This window comes from Mus musculus, chromosome 10 (genome assembly GCF_000001635.26).
Source record: "Mus musculus strain C57BL/6J chromosome 10, GRCm38.p6 C57BL/6J".
Taxonomy (NCBI): domain Eukaryota; kingdom Metazoa; phylum Chordata; class Mammalia; order Rodentia; family Muridae; genus Mus; species Mus musculus.
Genome location: NC_000076.6, coordinates 20,033,515 through 20,052,986, shown reverse-complemented (window position 1 = coordinate 20,052,986; position 19,472 = coordinate 20,033,515). Strand labels below are relative to the sequence as shown.

Genomic DNA, 19,472 nt, shown 5'->3' with positions numbered 1-19,472 from the left:
TGTGTAACACTGGCTGTTCTGGAACTCCCTCTGTAGACCAGGCTGGTTTCAAACTCAGAGATCAACCTGCCTCTGCTTACCAAGTGCTGGGATTAAAGGTGTGCGCCACCACTGCCCGGCTAATTTTGACTTTTAATTTTTGTTGTTCCATATAGCTTCTGAGGTTTGAACTCAGGTCCTCATGTTCACAAGGCAAGTACTCTACTGGCAGAGCATCTCCCAGTTTCTCCAATGTGTCTATATTTATGAGGCTTTTCTTTTGTCATACACATTTATATATTATGGAACTAAAGATCTTAGTATATAAAATTGTACCTATACTTAGGATATTTCCATAGACGTTCTCTTTAGAAGTATTACACTGGGTTTTGGGCTACAACATTTTATTTTCTAAGTGCTAGGATCACGTATGCCACTGAAACACTTTTAAAGGTGCTTATGCACAATTCCTGATGTGCCTGCACCAATTATAATTCACCGAGTCCTTACCAACAGAGTACATTTTTTCCTATGGTCGTTTTTGGCTACAGTTGTAAGCAATGAACATTGCGTCCTCGTTATTTCAAATAATTCCCCACCATTTCTTTCATCAGACTGTCTGCTTATGTGGTTTAGATTTTAGTACCCAAATCTCATTAGAACTGGCTGACTTGTAAGCACTGAGTTTTCAATAGTATAGTTTTTATCACCATGTTTTCAGCCGGTGGCTGCTATTAAATTCAAGGCTATTCTAATGGACTAAGGAGGACACAGAGCTCCCACCGAACACTCACTGGTCGCCTAGCACTGAGCACATTAAAACTGCTGACTGTTCCAATCTACACAGCACAATGAGAGAAGGACTATCTCCGTTTGCAACGAGGAGAACAAAGTTCTGAGAGATCCGGCAGCTCCCTAAGAGGCAGAGATTAGTCTTTCGTTTTGGTTTTCTATTACGAAGAGTTCCAAATGTACACAATTATAAAATGTTCCATGGTGATGGGGTGGGGAGCCAATGCTCAGTGGTAGAACCCTAGCTTAGCACATACAATGTCCAACACACACAGAAGCAAAACATACATGCGTACATGCACACATACACACGTACTACAGTGAATGACCGGTTTTGTGACAAATGTTAACATGTTATCATTGTTCCAGCTCCTTGATTATTTTTGCTGAACCATTTCAAACTAAATCACAGATACAATATTTCATGTTTACAGATTATAAGGAATCTTTAAAATTCCCCTATAAATATCTTCCCATTAAAACTATAATTCCCTGATGTTATATATTAGCTTGTCCTGACTAAAATAAATGCCCTGTTACCTAAATGTCTCCCATAGCTTTTTTCATAACCAAGGTCATTTCATTTCATTTGTTATTTGTCACCCTGAATATCTTCTAATCTATCTAATCCAGCCATGCTTCGTCTCCCTATGGCACAGATGCCCCCCGCCCCCAACCAAAGCGGAGGTGCCTTCTTATATAATGTCCTTATATTCTGGATCTGTCCACTAGAATTTCCAAGTAGTCCCTGACTTATTTCATTAGATTTCTTGATTCTTTCTAAATGGATATTGGACCTTAGGCTTACATTTATGGTGAGAATATTTTCATGAGAGATGCTATATGCCTCTTGAAATGAAGAAATGCACAGAATAAGGTAACCACTTAAAACAGTGACATGAGTTGTGTCACTCTGTAAGCTCCTTCCCTTCTACAGACACATCTGTTCTTTAGTTATTTTGAAGGTTTGTTTGTTTGTTTGTTTGTTTGTTTGTTTGGGTTTTCGAGACAGGGTTTCTCTGTATAGCCCTGGCTGTCCTGGAACTCACTTTGTGGACCAGGCCAGCCTCAAACTCAGAAATCCACCTGCCTCTGCTTCCCAAGTGCTGGCATTAATTAATCTAGCTGTTTGTTATGCATACAGGCACTTTACATACATGTACATCTGCGCATCACATGTGTGAACATATTTTCCTTTGTGATGAGCAGTTTCACCAGAGAACAGCTCAGGTACCAAATGAATATGACACTTTTTAAATAAGGCTCTCTGTGTGATGGGTTTGGCTCTCTCTCACTGAGCATCCTCACCATGGTAACTATTGTTATGACCTCCCCATCAGCAGCAACTGCATCTGCTTTCTACTTTATTACTCAGGAGTCTCCAGGAGAATGTGCCCTCCTTGGGAGTAAGAGCGCATGCAATCATCTCCAAATGGACAAGAGCATCAGGACGGGGAAGCCAGAATGCCCTCCTAACAGAAGCGAGGGTATCTGACCTTTCCCTTCCAGGCTCTGGTTTTCTGAAACAGTGGCCACCTTCATTAAGTGACAAAAGGAGTCCCTTGTGGTCGGTAACAAATTTTGTGTCTGTCTTAATTTTTTTCTTATCTTTATGGACGCATGGATTTTATATTCAGTAGCAATTATTACAGTTCATCATTTTTACTGTTTTGAGGTTTTGTTTGTTCTGGCTTGGTTTGAGGTTTTTGGTTTGTTGGTTGGTTTTGTTGTTGTTGTTGTTGTTGTTGTTGTTGTTGTTGTTGTTGTTGTTGTTGTTTTAGGTGGAATTGAACAGCCAAGGCAGTCACTGAACTTCTGACCCTCCTGCCTCCATTCCTGGGTTCTGGGATTATAGGTGTGGCCGCCACACCACTTCTATGGTGCTGGGGATTGAGCCCAGGGCTTCCTGCTTGCCTGACAAGCACTCTATCAGCACGAGCTATAGTCCAGGCTCGGTTGATAATTTTAATGTTCAGAAAAAAATGAGATTAAAATAGTAACTTGTCTCATTTCCAAACACAAGGTTCTTTTCCCCACATCATTACTGATGTGGATCTAAACAGTAATTCTGACTCTCCATAAAATGTACCATAGTTTAAAATTCCCACAGAGGATGTGAGAAACTATTTTTTAATTTGGTTAATGTTAGAACATTAATTTTCAAGACTATGAAGCTGAAAATAGACAGAGGATTTAAGATGTGATCCTGTGTTTTAAATGCTAGCTCTAAGTACTTGAACCACCAATTTTTATCCAAAAACGAAGATCTATGAAGCAATTGGTATAGTCTTAAACAAACCCATAACTGTAATTAAGAGTTTGTGATGGCTTGGCCTGACTTGAATGTCTGTCTCTAAGGTTTGTGTACCAAAAGCTCGAGGCTTAGTATAGTGGTACTGGGCAGTATCAGAACCTTTAATAAAAGCAGAACCTTTAATAAGCAGAGCCTTATGGGAGCTGGTTAGCTCATGGGAGTTAGTATCCTCATGTCTTTAGAAGGGATCAGGTAATTCCTATGGGGTCTTCTTTGAGACTCTCATAGGAATAAGAGCGAGGTGTCACACAAGAAAGAGCAAGTCCTGTCACCAAATCATACCCATATTCCAGCATCACCACATGACTGTCCCTTGTTGACATCCACCACATGGGATACAGCCAAGAGACCCTCAGTGACTACATCAATGGGGCTCCTAGACCTCGGACTTTCAAACTGCAAACCTGTGGTCTAAGTAAACTATCCATCCTTTGATATTCTGTTATAGCAGCAGAAAATGGACTACAGATCCATTTTGGCTATAGATCATGACAATTAAGAATTATTTCTTACATTAGAAATTTGAAGGCTTCAGATTTAGTGATCTTTTTATCAGATTTTAAGTTTTAATTTTTCCCTGCATAAAAAGTAAACTAAGAAGATGTCATAAAAGTGAAATGATTATTATAATGGTTTAGTAATTCAGACTAATTTATGTTTTAAGACGCCAACACAATGAATGGAAGAAGATATAAATTTAAATTTTTGGTTAGAGAATTAAATGAAATAAATACATTTAAATATGTCAAACATTCCATTAGACTACTCTTCCCTTATATAATACTTACTATTGTCATATTAGCTTATTAATTTATTTACGTAAATCATTTTTCCTAAAATTACATATAATCTAAACTTCCTATATAAAAAGTAGTTTTAGGTCAACTCAGTTTTGATTGGCATAATTTATGACTAAATAAAATATAACCTAGAAAGCTAGATATCATCTCATGCTTGAATAGAAATTATGGTACACACAATAGAGCATTGTATAAACCTAAGACATATCTTAGGGCAGCTAAAATTCACCATGAGTCATAGGGTAAGTCTTCATATAGAGTGAAACACCCTGATTTAAACAATTTAATTTTGTGTGTGTGTGCATGTCTCTTGTGTGTAAGGAGAGTGCACACATGCGTGTAGGAGGTAGGTGTGTGTGTGTGTGCAAATGCATGTGGAATATACTGGTCAACCTCCAGTGTGGCTCTTCAGGTGCTGACCGTCTTAGTCTTTGTTTCTTTGTGAGGTAGGTTCTCTTGCTGGCCTAGAGCTCACCAAGTAGACTAAGCTGTCTAAACAGGGAAGCCCAGGGATGATGTCTGACTACACCCACCTCCCCAACACAGAGGACTACAAGTGGTCCATCACATCAAGCTTTGTTATTCGAGCAGAGGGGGACCAGTCAACCTCATCACATTTTCCTGATGGCATGGCATGCACTTTTACCAAATGAGTTATGTCCCCAGTTCAGATATTTTAAAGTCAACTTTGTTTTTGAATGCTTGTTCAACATGCGTTGTGAGTTCTTCTTGGAATAAAATACAGTGTTTACTTGGTAAAGTTACATTACAGTTCTCCCAACCTGAAAGTGCTGACTGGTCTCATCTGCACACCACATAAAAATGAGACCAAGAATAAGTGCATTTCCAAACCACTACTACTGTTCGACAGACAGATGCAAATCAGAGTCAAATCCCATGAGGACTAAAAGGCTCCAACAAAACTTCATTTTTGTGTTCCAAGGCACAGCAACCACAATATTTGGACCACTGATACAGGGGAAGTTTGGGCTATGATAGAGCTTTTAAATTAAGATGGAATATTTTAGTATCATTTCTGAAAGGACCAAGTTGATGTTTATTTTTGTTTTCTGGTTTTAGTTATCAACCAAAAACTTATTCCACTTGATTTTAGACAAAAGGTGGAAGAAGTGATCCAATTAACCAGCACACGGTGTCAGGCAGAGCTTGTATACAGCAATGGGCAGTACTCACTATTAGATTTTTATCATCCCTTCAGGATGCTATTTACCCTCAAAAGTGTCTTAGGACAGTGCAGGATGGAAACCTTGAAAGCCCTTCCCAGTTTTTTTTTTTTTTTTTTTTTAGCATAGGATCTTTTTTTTTTTTTTTTTTTTCCCTTGTTTTTTTTCGAGACAGGGTTTCTTTGTATAGCCCTGGCTGTCTTGGAACTCACTTTGTAGACCAGGCTGTCCTCGAACTCAGAAATCTGCCTGCCTCTGCCTCCCGAGTGCTGGGATTAAAGGCGTGAGCCACTACCGCCCAGCAGATCTACTTTTTCTTAGAGACACCTAAACCATTTTCAACTTTAAAATATTAAGAAATTTTTCTTTTATAATGAATAATTAATGCAAGTTTTCTTTTTTTTTTTTCCTCTTGCAAAAATAAGCCTGTGGTAATAATTCCTGCAAGAGCTGGGAAGGTCCCGAAGGAGGGGTTTAGCCATTCACCAGGACAATTCTGGTTTCAATAGAAGATAGGCCAGGATCTAGTCGCAAACAATAAAAATGCTTTTGAAGCCGAAATCACAGAAAACTGATTCCCAAAGCTATGAATCCTGATTTCGTTAAACTCCACAAGACCAGCAAGAGAGAAGGGCACATTCTATCAAGTGTAGTACTTCAGAAACAGTGTCTGAGGCATCCACCAAGAGTGTCACCTACATTGCTGCTACTCTAGGGGTTTTGCAGGCAGGCTTCATCCACTACCAAGAAATCACAGGGGCACTTGTGATTGAGGCAAAAACAAACAAACAAACAAACAAACAAACAAAAAACAAAAACAAACCAGAAGTCAGTCAATCAGTCAGCCAGCTAGCTTGCCTGCTAGCTACTCCATCCTTCTCTCTCTCCCTCCTTCATTTCCTCTCTCTCTCCCTGCCTCCCTTTCCTTCCCTTCCTTCCATTTTAGTTTTGCTCTTGTCTTGAGACTCAATCTCATGTAGCCCAGGCTATCCTCGGACCCACCACGTAGCTGAGGATGCTCTTAGACTCTTGGTACTCTTAGCGCCACCCCCCAAGTGCTGGGCCTACAGGTTTGCAGCACCCCACTCAGCTGTCTCTTTGATTTTTGTTTTCTTTTGAAAGCACCAGGAACACACAATTTTATACATATCTGATATTCCACAAAGCTAACTGTACCCGGGGACTGGGGACTGAATGAAGAATCAGTGTGAGTTTGAGTTTTAACAATATGAACCAAGAACTTGAGAAAAAGTAAAGGTGTGAATTATACCCCAATGCTAGAATTCTGTACAGCAGCATGAGAGTCTGATCCGAAAGACCCGGATCACACCCTGCCCCACACGAGTTTTGATGAGACAGAATATCAAATGTAAGGTTCATCTCCTGTGCACCAACTTTCTTGATTTTCTTTAAAAATATCAAGCTGCAATTACCAACTTTCCGAAGCTCAAAAGAAGATTCAAACTGGTGCCCAGCCGCCAGCAAGAGAACTGCATAATTAATTCCTGACTGTAGTGTTGGCTCAGACTCAAATGCCTTTTTGAACCTATGAAAAAAAAAAAAAAGAGTACAAGTTTACTTTCTCAATCATGAAACCCTGGGTGTGCAGTAACTTCTGTTTGCATAACTTCAGTGCCCAAGCACAAATTATTCCATTGGCTCCCATCCCAGAATCTAGTGTGCTATTAGGATTTAATGCTTAAGCAATTGCGCACCCATGACTCCCCAGCTCCCCCAAATCTGACACTTAACCCCCCCCAACCTACTGACCCTACCTTTTAAAAACTTTCCTATTTTCAAACAACTATCAGAAACATATGAATGTGTATGACTGATATTTTAAAAATGAAGACACATAGCACTTTTTTTTCTTTTTTCTTTTTCTGTCTTGGGATACACAAAGCTTCCACTGAGCAGTATCATTCTGGCAATGCCCTGAAAGGATGAGGACCCAGTGAGTGGTAGAAACAATGGCAAAAGGCCAATTACAGGAAGAAATTTACAAAGTCCAAGGTTGGGCTGCTGCACACAAGTTTTGGCTGGAAGGGCACAAAGCCGTTTCTGAATGTGGATGGGCCTGAGTTTCAAGCTTGGAGAGCTCACTGGAGAGGGCCAGTGCTTGGCTATCTACTACAGTTTTTAAGGTAGCACATACTAGGGACAAACTGAGGGATTCCACACATGGGCTATTAAGCAGGCAATGATATCCATAATTATTTCATTTGGACACATGAAGAAGAAAAGGGAAAATATAAACATTCTAGTTCCAACAGAGTCTGTTTGAGATGAGCACATGAGAAACGTGAATCTCTATTCAAAAAGAAAATCCCAATGAAGGAAACATAGGCTAAATTCTTATTAAGTGACAATTTGAAGAGACATTAAAAGAAGATTACATAAGGAAAAATTATTATAGAAGTTACTTTATTTAAATCATAGCTAAAACATAAGAAAAGCAAAACTGTGGTAGAGGGCAGACTACTGTATTTATATTCTTGGCTTTCATATATACTTGGTATTTCTCATAATTTAAAATAAGTTAAACATTAAGCAAAAACACATCTCTCTGAAGTTCCCATGTCTTCCCTAAGGGGCTTACTTATAAGGAAAACAAATGTCCAAATCCAATCAAGAAAACCCCAAATAATTATTCATCATTATTTGGCTCTGTATTTATATACTTGCAGATTATTAAAGGAAATCCCACCTATACAAAGTATTTGTACATCTTTTTAGAAATATAGGTATTTCCATTCTAAATGGAGAACCAAGGTCATATCGAGGGACATTGTAGCTTACAAGTCTTAACGGTCTTTGTTTTATGTCTTAGCGGTCTTTGTTCACAGACATTTGAATATTTCCAATAAAAAAAGTATAGGAAATGAAATGAAACTTTAATTCTTAAAGTAATATAAATTATACAATATTATTCAACAAGGAACCAACGAGCGCAGAGTACCCTACCCATGATAGACTATGACCTTCTGAAACTGTGAGCCCAAACAAGCCCTTCCTCTCCCAAGTTGTTTCTGTCAGGTACTTCTTCCTCAGCAACAAGGAAAGCAACCAACTCAAGAGGGAAACAGGTACAAACTGCACTTATATATGTCTGGAGATTGCATCATTGAACTAAAAAACTCTAGAGAAAATACCCCCAAAGACTCTATGTTTTCTCTTCTACGTGGAAGTTAGCATTTAAGCACTTAGTAGGCATGCCTCAATGCATAAAACCACAGAGGATGGGTATAGAGTAAGAGGTTAGAGGGCAAGGGAAATAGACTATACAGTTATGGAGAGACAGTTGGGGGATACTGGAGCAGGCACACTAAACAGGGAGAGGGGAAAGAAGAGAAAGGTAAGCTAAGGGATACAGAGAGCACTAAGGGCCATTTGAGGGTCATATGGATACTTAATACTGCAGAAGTTTCTTTAAAATATATATATTTATATTTTATATATATATATATATATAGAAAGAAACTTAAATGGATTCACCAATTAACATGGAAGCCTTAACTACATACCTTTTGCCAAGTGAAACCTCCAGTGTCAGGAATGGGTTGCATCTAGTTATTGCAAAGAACCAACATGGAAACCCCAAAACACCTCAGGCTAATGCCAAGGCTACCAGTTGTTCTCCACAGATGGTAAGGCCTTATTGATCTCATTATTCACGGAGAGATCAAGGTGGTGCCTACCAAGACCTTTCACCCCTACCGTTCATGGTACTGGAAGGTACTCTGTATGCTACCAGAGGAAAAAGATAAACACCACCCCAGCTAACTACCCCAGGTACAGACTCTGCCACCTACAACAGTAACCTGCCTGCATGATATGCTGGTGCAACAGTAGCCCATGTGTTGTGAGAATAACCAACCATCTTCAGATTGAACTTAAGAACTACTCCATGAGATAAAATCATTGCCTGAAACTGCTCAGTAACCAAGAACTTGAGATTTAGATGGGCTATGGGCCAGGAGAAAACCAAATTCAAATACTATTGTTCTGCTAAAGGAACAGCAATAAAATGACTCCTAATGACATTCTGCTAACATGGAGACTCGGAATGGGACAATGTGCAGAGACTGAGAGATTTTGGAACACTCAGTCCTAAATGCAATGTCTTCAAGCTCTTCTGCTCAGGGCTCAGGGAGCTATGGGGAAGAGGAGGCAGAAAGAGCTGAGGGGATGGGTGACTCCAAGGAAGCAGCGCCTTCCACATACAACAAGGACGGATGCACATATGAACTCATCATGCCAGCATAAGTTCAAACCAGACAGAGCTCCATCATAGTGCTGAGACAGGGAAGTGGACAGAGGCTTGTACCCCTTTCCAGGAGGCTATCACTAACTGACATCTCCTTGCAAAGGAAGAATTAGTTCTCTCCTGTGGAGGCTCACTAGGCATATTAAATACTCTCAAGGGCTGGCTGGCCCCAGGTCCAGCAGTAGATAATCATCATAAAATTTGTAGACTTTTAGCTTTATATTGTACTGGCTAGTTTTATGTCAACTAGAGGCAAGCTAGAGTCATCAGAGAAGGAGCCTCAATGGAGAAAATTCCTCCTTAAGATCTGGCTATAGGGCATTTGCTTAATTAGTGACCAATGGGGGAGGGACCAGCCCATTGTGGATGGTGCCATGCCTGGGCTGGAGGTCCTAAAGTCTATAAGAAAGCAGGCTGAGCAAGCCATAGAGAGCAAGTCAGTAAGCTGCATCCTTCTATGCCCTCTGCATTAGTTCCTTCCTTCCCTGCCTGAGTTTCTGCCCTTACCACATTTGATGATGAACTGTGATATGGAAATAAGCCCTTTCCTCCTCAAGTTACTTTTGGTCATGATGTTTCATCGTAGCAATAGGAACCCTAAGACACTTTGGTGGGACAGTGGTTGTCTCCCTGGCCTTTTGCTTGTACATTATAGTTTCTAATATTGGTTGTTTATGGAGATATGGAGAGAGTCTCTCTCTCTCTCTCTCTCCCCCCCCCCTCTCTCTCTCTGTGTGTGTGTGTGTGTGTTTCCTGTCTTCCTTATTTGTTTTTAAAGAGAGAAATAGAAGGTGGGTGAAGAGGTCAGGGGGACTCTGAAAGGAGTTGGAGGAGAGGGAACTGTAATTGGAATATATTGTATTAAACAACCTTTTTTCAATTAAAACATGATGTCACTCCAAAAACCATGAAATTTGCATATCTCTAAAGTAAAATAAAATTCTAGAGACAGAAATGTTCTTCTAAGCAGAGCTGGGTGCTGTTGATCATGAGGTCACGCTCTCTCCCTGGCATAGGCAGGGATTCCTGCCTATCTGAAGGTCTGTCTGGGAGAAGTACTTGGTAATTGTAGAGGCTGGACATAGAGCCTCAGACAACAGGGCTGACTTTTCCCCATAGGATGTGTTGAAGGATCGGTTGGGTTCTATAGCAGTCTGGGATGGGGCATGCTCAGACAGCAGAGTGAAAATTAATGTCTGCTCATGTCCAAGTCCCACCAGGTTAACATCTCCGTAGGCAAAAGAGCTTGGACATGAAAGTCTCAGTCTAAGGATGTTACTGCAGTTGTGGAGATGTCTCAGCAAGCATGAGAGCAAAACGGCTTGTGCCTAACTCCGCACGGGCCACATTTCTGTGCTGTGCACTCGGCAGATGGTTTGGCCTGCTTCACTCTGCTCTCCCTCTGAGAACCCGGCCTAAAGGAGCAGCCACTAGTGGAATGGCCAGAAAAAAGAATGCTCACGCTAAATCACAAATGATCTTCCAGGGTAGAATGCACATCCATCAAGACAGGTACCAAGCTTACGGGCCAGAGGTTGACATGTGCAATCTTCCTATGGAGAATGTCCCTAATAATATAACAACTGTGATGTCATCCACAAGAGAAACCCATGGCTAACTCCAAAATACAGAGAGTACACAAGTAGCAGCCTCTGAATATTTCGTTCTTACGCAGTGACAACTGTATGTGACACTTGGGGACCAGTACTTATAACCCTGACAACTGTTACAAACCAGGGGGTAATTCCTAACAATACGGAAACTGAAGCACAGAAAAAGTCAGTCATGCCGTGTGGAACGGGCAAGAAGGAACCTGACTTTGTTCTGTGGATTCCAAAGAGTGAGCCATCTTCTTCTTTCTCTCTTCCCTTGGTTTGTAGTTTAAAAATTATTTTAGTTGCTTTTTGTCGTGTGTGTGTGTGTGTGTGTGTATACATGCACTTGCATAAACCTGTGTGCATGTGGGATGCACACGTGGAGTCCAGTCAATGTCAGGTGTCTCTAACTGACTTCATGCCACATCTCACTGAATGAACTCCCAGCCCCTAGGCTTACCTGCCATCTGCCCATGCGTCTGCTTTTCAGGAGGGTCATGAGAATCTGAACTCAGGCCCTCTGCTTATGTGGCAGGCGCTCTATATTTAGGGCCGTCTCCCTTGCCTCTTATGTTTCACATAATAAAAGAGAGGGGAGTTGGACAGGAAAACATAAAAGAAAGGAGGAATAAAAGCAGAGAATAAAGTTTGTATCTTCTACTGATATTAATATGTTCTCAGAAAATGGAGTTTTTCACCAGATATATTTAATCAGCTTTATTAGGCTAAAAACTAATATTTAAGAAAAAGTTGATACAGCAATAGTACTAAAATATGTCCATAAATTATACCAAAGAAGTTGTTTTACATCGTTAAAGTCTTTACAGTCTAACTTGCAGAAGGATAAATGAACATACCTTTATGTAAAGAAATCTAGTGGTTAGTGTTGCCAAATTATTAAGAAAGAACTAAAACAACAAGCCAAGAGTGATGTTAATGTAGAGGGAACTTCTCCCATAGATTCAGTTGTCAGCTTGTCACAAACTTACTTACCTAGGAAGAGGGAACCTCACTATAAGGATAGAATAGCCTAGACCTGACTGGCCTGTGGGCGTGTCCATGAGGCTTTTGAGTAGTGGCTAATTGATGCAGGAGGACCCAACCCATTGTGGGGAACACTATCCCTAGGCAGGTAGTCCTAGGCTGTGCAAGGAAGCCAGCTGAAGGAGTCAAGGCAACAAGCCAGCAAGCAGCGTTTCTCTGGTGGTTTCTGTTTCATTCAGTTCCTGCCTCGGGTTTCCCCTAGACTTCCTAACATGGCTTTCTTGATAACAGACCCCTTGCTCCTTTAAGGTGCTCTTAGTTACACTGTATCACCGAAATAGAAAAAAAAAATCAAGACAACTTCATTTGGAAGAATAACCTTAGCAAAAGAACTGAACATCCATGTATTAAGAAAATTCTAATCATATTTAAATAATAGCATGATGTTGCTTACATTCCTTCATTTTTGTCCCAGCACTAAGTATTTGTTGAAAGGGAGCTATTAGGGTATACTACATTCAACTCATTATTACATTTGAGAAATGATATTTTGCATCTAAATGCAGTTATATCAGGATTACATTTCAAACAAATCACCTCTCACTCACACTTCCAAAGTAACAGATTTTGTTCAAGAACTTCCTCTAACTAGCACCGTTTTCTGGCTGACACTGAAGGAGCGAGGCCTTGGTGGCCAAGTGGGTGGTGTTTTCATAATACTGCGTGCACACTCTCATCCTGGCGGAAGACAGTCTGCTCTCCAGCTGGGAGGAACCGGACTCAAGGTCCATTTAGTGGTCACTCCCCTTTGTTTGTGTCCTAACAGCTGTGCTTCTCCCAGTGAAACATCGGTGATTAAATCAGAATTTCATGCTCCTTAGTGCCTCTACAGACTCCTGAAATTATCACTCATGAAATGTTCAAAGACAAAGCACAGCAGTGTGTGCAGTCACTCGCTAACGTGATCTGGGGACCAAGGACAGCCTGCTGTCTAATCCCAACCACTTATACACTCGCTAACCATCATCATCATCATTATCATCATCATCAAAGCAAGAATTGCAAAAGTCCCAAACACTATTTATCACATCCATTTCTACAAAATCTTTTTTTCCTGAAAAGAGAAAATCCACGCTGTTTTCTGATCTGCTTTTAAATTTGATATATCATGATACATCACCAGAAACTTTTTTTTTGTCAGAACCACAAATGTCTTCTGAGTGTTAAAAAAAAAAAAAAAAGGAAACTGAAATTGAGATCTCCAAAGAGATCCCTGTAGGCTGATATGCATAGCAATTCTTTTTATAAGGTGCGAAAGACGGAAGAGCCAATATGTTTGTGGGTGGATGCAAGAATGAACAAAATGTGGTATATATACACACACGAAGAACTAGTAGTCAGCCTTTAAAGGAAAGTGATGCTGACACAGGCTACCATATCCATAAACTCTGGAAATACCATGGTAGTCAGTTAAAATAATCACAAAGCATATATGAGGTGCCTCCAGTAGATTCACAAAAACAAGGAGTAGAATTGTGATTCCCAGGGGCTAAGAGAGGAAGGCGAATTATTTAATGGGTACAGAACTTCAGGGCTATAGGATGGAGAGAGGCCTGTGCATGGGAGGTAATGACAGACAGACAGACACACACATCAGTGCACTCAATGCTGCTGAACTGTACTCTCAAACGGGGTTACCAGGGTAAGTTTCTTTTAAAGTATATTTTGTACCATGACTGTCAAAACAAACAACACAAAGAAACCAGCCCCAGGGGAGAGGAGGGGAAGGGGGAGGGGGGAGGAAAGGAAGAAAGGGAGCTAGGAAGGGAAGAGGAAGGAGGGAGGAAGGGAGGGAGGGAGGAAGAAGAGAGAGATGGAGAGAAACAGAAAGTAATGGCATCTGAAGAATGACACCCGCAGTTGTCCTGACTTTGACGTGCATATACATGAATCAGGGTACACACACATACACAATTCTGCAATCTCAACCTAATTCAGTATCAACATACAACTGGGCTTCCATATCTGTGGGTTCCCTGTCACATTATTCAACACATGATAGGTTGAAAATTTTTAAGAAAATATTATGTGTATACTGAATTAGTACAGATATTGTCTTGTCATTATTCTCTACACAATACCATATAACGGTTCTGAACACAGAATTTACATGTATGAGGCACTATAGGAAGTGTAAACAAGTTGGGTATATGCAAGCACTGTTGCATGGGTTAGATTCAAGTACCATGCCATTTCATCTAAAGATTTGAGCTCCCATGGGTTTTGATCCTTGGGTGTCTTATAACTAACTCCCCATGGATACCAAGGGATGAAGGTAGTGACAATATTCCAGCCAACCTCAAGAGCGTCAAAGAACAAAATAACTAAACCAATGACCATGAACAGCATGTTTAACAACTGTTCTTTTCTTTTTTTGATGCTTCATTCAGTGTTGGAATGAACCCACATACTCTTCCTTCCAACCCTATCCCCTGTGTCTCATCAGATTCAAAACCCAAAGACTATTTTAATAATCTATCATAATACGGAAAGCTAAAGGAAAGTGTCCATAGGACAGTAAGAGGATGCCCCGAGTAGACCTTGCACCAGTGGGATGCACAGAGGAGCGGGAACTTTCACCATCCACTCTGCGGCAGGAGCACTGGACTTATTAATTGTTTAAAAGGGGACTTATAAGAAGGGCTCCATGAGCCACGACATCACAACCAATTTGTTCTATAAAAACCTTGGCCCTGCCAAGGTGTCCCCCTGAACAGTCAAGCCACGTGACAGGCCTAATATAAAAGAAAGTTTATTTGGGATCTGGAGGAGGGGGTAGAGGAAGAGGAAGGAGGGGGACAGAGAAGGGCAGAGAAAGAGAGGAAAGACTGGCTGGGGACACGTGGGGAAGAAAGAGGCAGAGAAAGTAGATGGAGAGAAGAAAGGTGAAAAGAGAGAAAACAGAGGGAAGGAGGGAGGAGGAAGGGAGAAGAGGTGGCGGAAGAGAGAAAAAGAAAAAGATAGGATGGAGAGTCCTTATATGTGAGCTAGACTCTTACCTGGTACCTGGCTGTAGATAACTGTTGGGTGGAGCCGAGAGATAATGTTAACACCTGCCTGGGGGTCTTTTCTGTTGAGTTGAGACTCCTGTCTCTAAACTTTCTTTCTTTCTTTTTTTTTTTTTTTTTCCAAGACAGGGTTTCTCTGTGTAGCCCTGGCTGTCCTGGAACTCACTCTGTAGACCAGGCTGGCCTTGAACTCAGAAATCTCCCTGCCTCTGCCTCCCAAGTACTGGGATTACTGTCAATGGTGCAGGGATCACACAAACAAACACAAAAAGATCCAGGCTAGGACACAGGCTCCAGGAACTGACTGCTTGCTGTGATACTGCAATTTTTTTTTTTTTTAAATCCCAGCATCTGAAGTTGACAAGGGAAGGCTCCAATGACATGGGGCTGGGCTGGAGGCCCCAGGGCGGGTGTGAATGCTTGGGAAATGCAGAGGTGCCCTTTCACATCAGCACCCCAGTGGGCAGCTTTATCCTCAGCTCTAACAGAATGCTAAGCAATGGTCAATGCTAGCAAGAAAAGAGCATGCCCTATAGGATGTACTGAAACAGTAAGAAAACGCAACAGCCAAATTAGCTAGTTAGTTAAAGTGAATTTAACTGCTTAATTAAAACTAATTTACATCAATTCATTAAATTAATAAATTAGTTAAAATCAATCATATTAATTAAAATTACAATCATTAAAAACAATGCATTTAAAGTGGGGCCAGGCTTAGTGTCTAGCAGGATAAACAGATACAACAACTCTAAAGTTATAGTGAAGTGACATTTCTCCATTGCTAAGCAACTCAGGCAGTGATACGAGATCTGTGAAGTCCGCTGACTTTCCTATTACTAGAAAACTCAGAGCTAGCTCGGAATGAAATCATAAAAACATGGGCCCTCGAGACCTTGACCACAAAGCTTTTCTGAAGACAGTTAATCTTGAGCTACACGGGAAACATAAAACAGGAACCAGTAAATGAAACCAAGCCAGAAAACGACATTAGAATCTCTGCTTTCCTTAAATGGACCCAACACAACCTTGATCTGTCTTACCCTACTCCAAACTCCTGTTCTCAAAAGAGGAAACCCTTCTATTCTGCTCCCTGAGCACATTCTCCGCTTGAATTCACAGACCTTGAAAGTCAGGTATTTGGGGCCTGAGTGGCACAGTATGCCCACCACGTCCAAGTGGGTACCAAGCTCCCCAAACAACCCAGTCTAATCCCCTACCATGAAGAACAGTCTACTGTGGAAACCTCATAATAATAAACACGCTGTGTAATTACATTACTCTTTCCTAACAGGAGAGAGTAAGAGAAATTTACTGGGTTAAGAGACACAACAAAACTCTTTCATTATAGGAATAATTTGAGGTACAAACTCAAATTTCAAACCACAGCTTCCTGTGAAGGATACAGGAAGTCACTGTCCCTTAGTCTTATCTGGGCTCTGAACCACTGCTGTGTTTCTGGTCTTCCTCTAAGCTACTAGGATGACACGAACTTTAAATATGATTATTTCAGCCTCACATACTAATGACATGTTATTAGCTATCAGGAACTCCTGAAGAGTCAACTTTCTTTAATAAGCAGACAGACAGAGACATACCAACATAGTTGTACACAGAAAACTATACATTAATTGGTCAATATTTTAGAAATAGTAAGACATGTAAAAGAAGAATATAAGCAGTGCTCTGATACAGCCAATATCCAGTTGTGAAATGAAGCATATTAAATATAATTAAATTGCACGTGAATCACTCAACTCTTTCCTCTCTACTGGTGCCATTATACTATATTTGGAGATTATGACATCCATCCATGCATCTATGCTGACACTAGACACACATGACACTTAAAAATCCTATAAATAAGAAATTTCCACTTATTTTGTTCAACACACACACACACACACACACACACACACACACACATGCTCGCACACACGCACAGGGACACACGTATTAGTACTAGAACCCACGGCCTCATTCTTGCATGGGAAACACTTTACCACTGAGCTACATTCCTCCTCCAAGTCTCTGTACAACTTTTTTTTTAATTAGGTATTTTCCTCGTTTACATTTTCAATGCTATCCCAAAGGTCCCCCATACCCACCCCCCAATCCCCTACCCACCCACTCCCCCTTTTTGGCCCTGGCATTCCCCTGTACTGGGGCATATAAAGTTTGCAAGTCCAATGGGCCTCTCTTTGCAGTGACGGCCGACTAGGCCATCTTTTGATACATATGCAGCTAGAGACAAGAGCTCCGGGGTACTGGTTAGTTCATATTGTTTTTCCACCTATAGGGTTGCAGATCCCTTTAGCTCCTTGGGTACTTTCTCTAGCTCCTCCATTGGGAGCCCTGTGGTCCATCCAATAGCTGACTGTGAGCATCCACTTCTGTGTTTGCTAGGCCCGGCATAGTCTCACAAGAGACAGCTATATCTGGGTCCTTTCAGCAAAATCTTGCTAGTGTAAGCAATGGTGTCAGCATTTGGAAGCTGATTATGGGATGGATCCCTGCATATGGCAATCACTAGATGGTCCATCCTTTCGTCACAGCTCCAAATTTTGTCTCTGTAACTCCTTCCATGGGTGTTTTGTTCCCATTTCTAAGAAAGGGTAAAGTGTCCACACTTTGGTCTTCGTTCTTCTTGAATTTCATGCGTTTGGCAAGTTGTATCTTATATCTTGGGTATCCTAAGTTTCTGGGCTAATATCCACTTATCAGTGAGTACATATTGTGCGAGTTCCTTTGTGATTGGGTTACCTCACTCAGGATGATACCCTCCAGGTCCATCCATTTGCCTAGGAATTTCATAAATTCATTCTTTTTAATAGCTGAGTAGTATTCTATGGTGTAAATGTACCACATTTTCTGTATCCATTCCTCTGTTGAGGGGCATCTGGGTTCTTTCCAGCTTCATTCCCTTTCTCCACATCCTCGCCAGCATCTGCTGTCACCTGAGTTTTTGATCTTAGCCATTCTGACTGGAGTGGAATCTCAGGGTTGTTTTGATTTGCATTTCCCTGATGATTAAGGATGTTGAACATTTTTTCAGGTGCTTCTCTGCCATTCGGTATTCCTCAGGTGAGAATTCTTTGTTCAGCTCTGAGCCCCATTTTTTAATGGGGTTACTTGATTTTCTGGAGTCCACCTTCTTGAGTTCTTTATATATATTGGATATTAGTCCCCTATCTGATTTGGGATAGGTAAAGATCCTTTCCCAATCTGTTGGTGGCCTTTTTGTCTTATTGACGGTGTCTTTTGCTTTGCAGAAGCTTTGCAATTTTGTGAGGTCCCATTTATCGATTCTTGATCTTACAGCACAAGCCATTGCTGTTCTATTCAGGAATTTTTCCCCTGTACCCATATCTTCGAGGCTTTTCCCTACTTTCTCCTCTATAAGTTTCAGTGTCACTGGTTTTATGTGGAGTTCCTTAATCCACTTAGATTTGACCTTAGTACAAGGAGATAGAAATGGATCAATTCGCATTCTTCTACATGATAACCGCCAGTTATGCCAGCACCATTTGTTGAAAATGCTGTCTTTTTTCCACTGGATGGTTTTAGCTCCCTTGTCAAAGATCAAGTGACCATAGGAGTGTGGATTCATCTCTGGGTCTTCAATTCTGTTCCATTGGTCTACTTGCCTGTCACTATACCAGTACCATGCAGTTTTGATCACAATTGCTCTGTAGTACAGTTTTAGGTCCGGCATGGTGATTCCACCAGAGGTTTTTATCCTTGAGAAGAGTTTTTGCTATCCTCGGTTTTTTGTTATTCCAGATGAATCTGCCGATTGCCCTTTCTAATTCGTTGAAGAATTGAGTTGGAATTTTGATGGGGATTGCATTGAATCTGTAGATTGCTTTTGGCAAGATAGTCATTTTTACAATGTTGATCCTGCCAATCCATGAGCATGGGAGATCTTTCCATCTTCTGAGATCTTCTTTAATTTCTTTCTTTAAAGACTTGAAGTTCTTTCACTTCCTTAGTTAGAGTCACACCAAGGTATTTTATATTATTTGTGACTATTGAGAAGGGTGTTATTTCCCTAATTTCTCTCTCAGCCTGTTTATCCTTTGTGTAGAGAAAGGCCATTGACTTGTTTGAGTTAATTTTATATCCAGCTACTTCACTGAAGCTGTTTATCAGGTTTAGGAGTTCTCTGGTGGACTTTTTATGGTCACTTATATATACTATCATATCATCTGCAAAAAGTGATATTTTGACTTCTTCCTTTCCAATTTGTATCCCCTTGATTTCCTTTTGTTGTCTAATTGCTCTGGCTAGGACTTCAAGTATAATGTCGAATAGGTAGGGCGAGAGTGGACAGCCTTGTCTAGTCCCTGATTTTAGTGGGATTGCTTCCAGCTTCTCACCATTTACTTTGATGTTGGCTATTGGTTTGCTGTAGATTGCTTTTATCATGTTTAGGTATGGGCCTTGAATTCCTGATCTTTCCAAGACTTTTATCATGAATGGGTGTTGGATT

General features: G+C 40.8%; 1 protein-coding gene across 2 annotated transcripts in view; it reads right to left on the bottom strand.

Moving 5' to 3' along the window:
- The window catches only part of Map3k5 (mitogen-activated protein kinase kinase kinase 5), a 208,650-nt gene that overhangs the window by 89,764 nt on the left and 99,414 nt on the right, over positions 1-19,472 (bottom strand). For both annotated transcript variants that reach the window (XM_006512739.4, NM_008580.4), the window contains exon 8: positions 6,503-6,615. In XM_006512739.4, the coding sequence (XP_006512802.1) occupies positions 6,503-6,615 (113 nt within the window). The remainder of the gene's footprint in view (positions 1-6,502; positions 6,616-19,472) is intronic.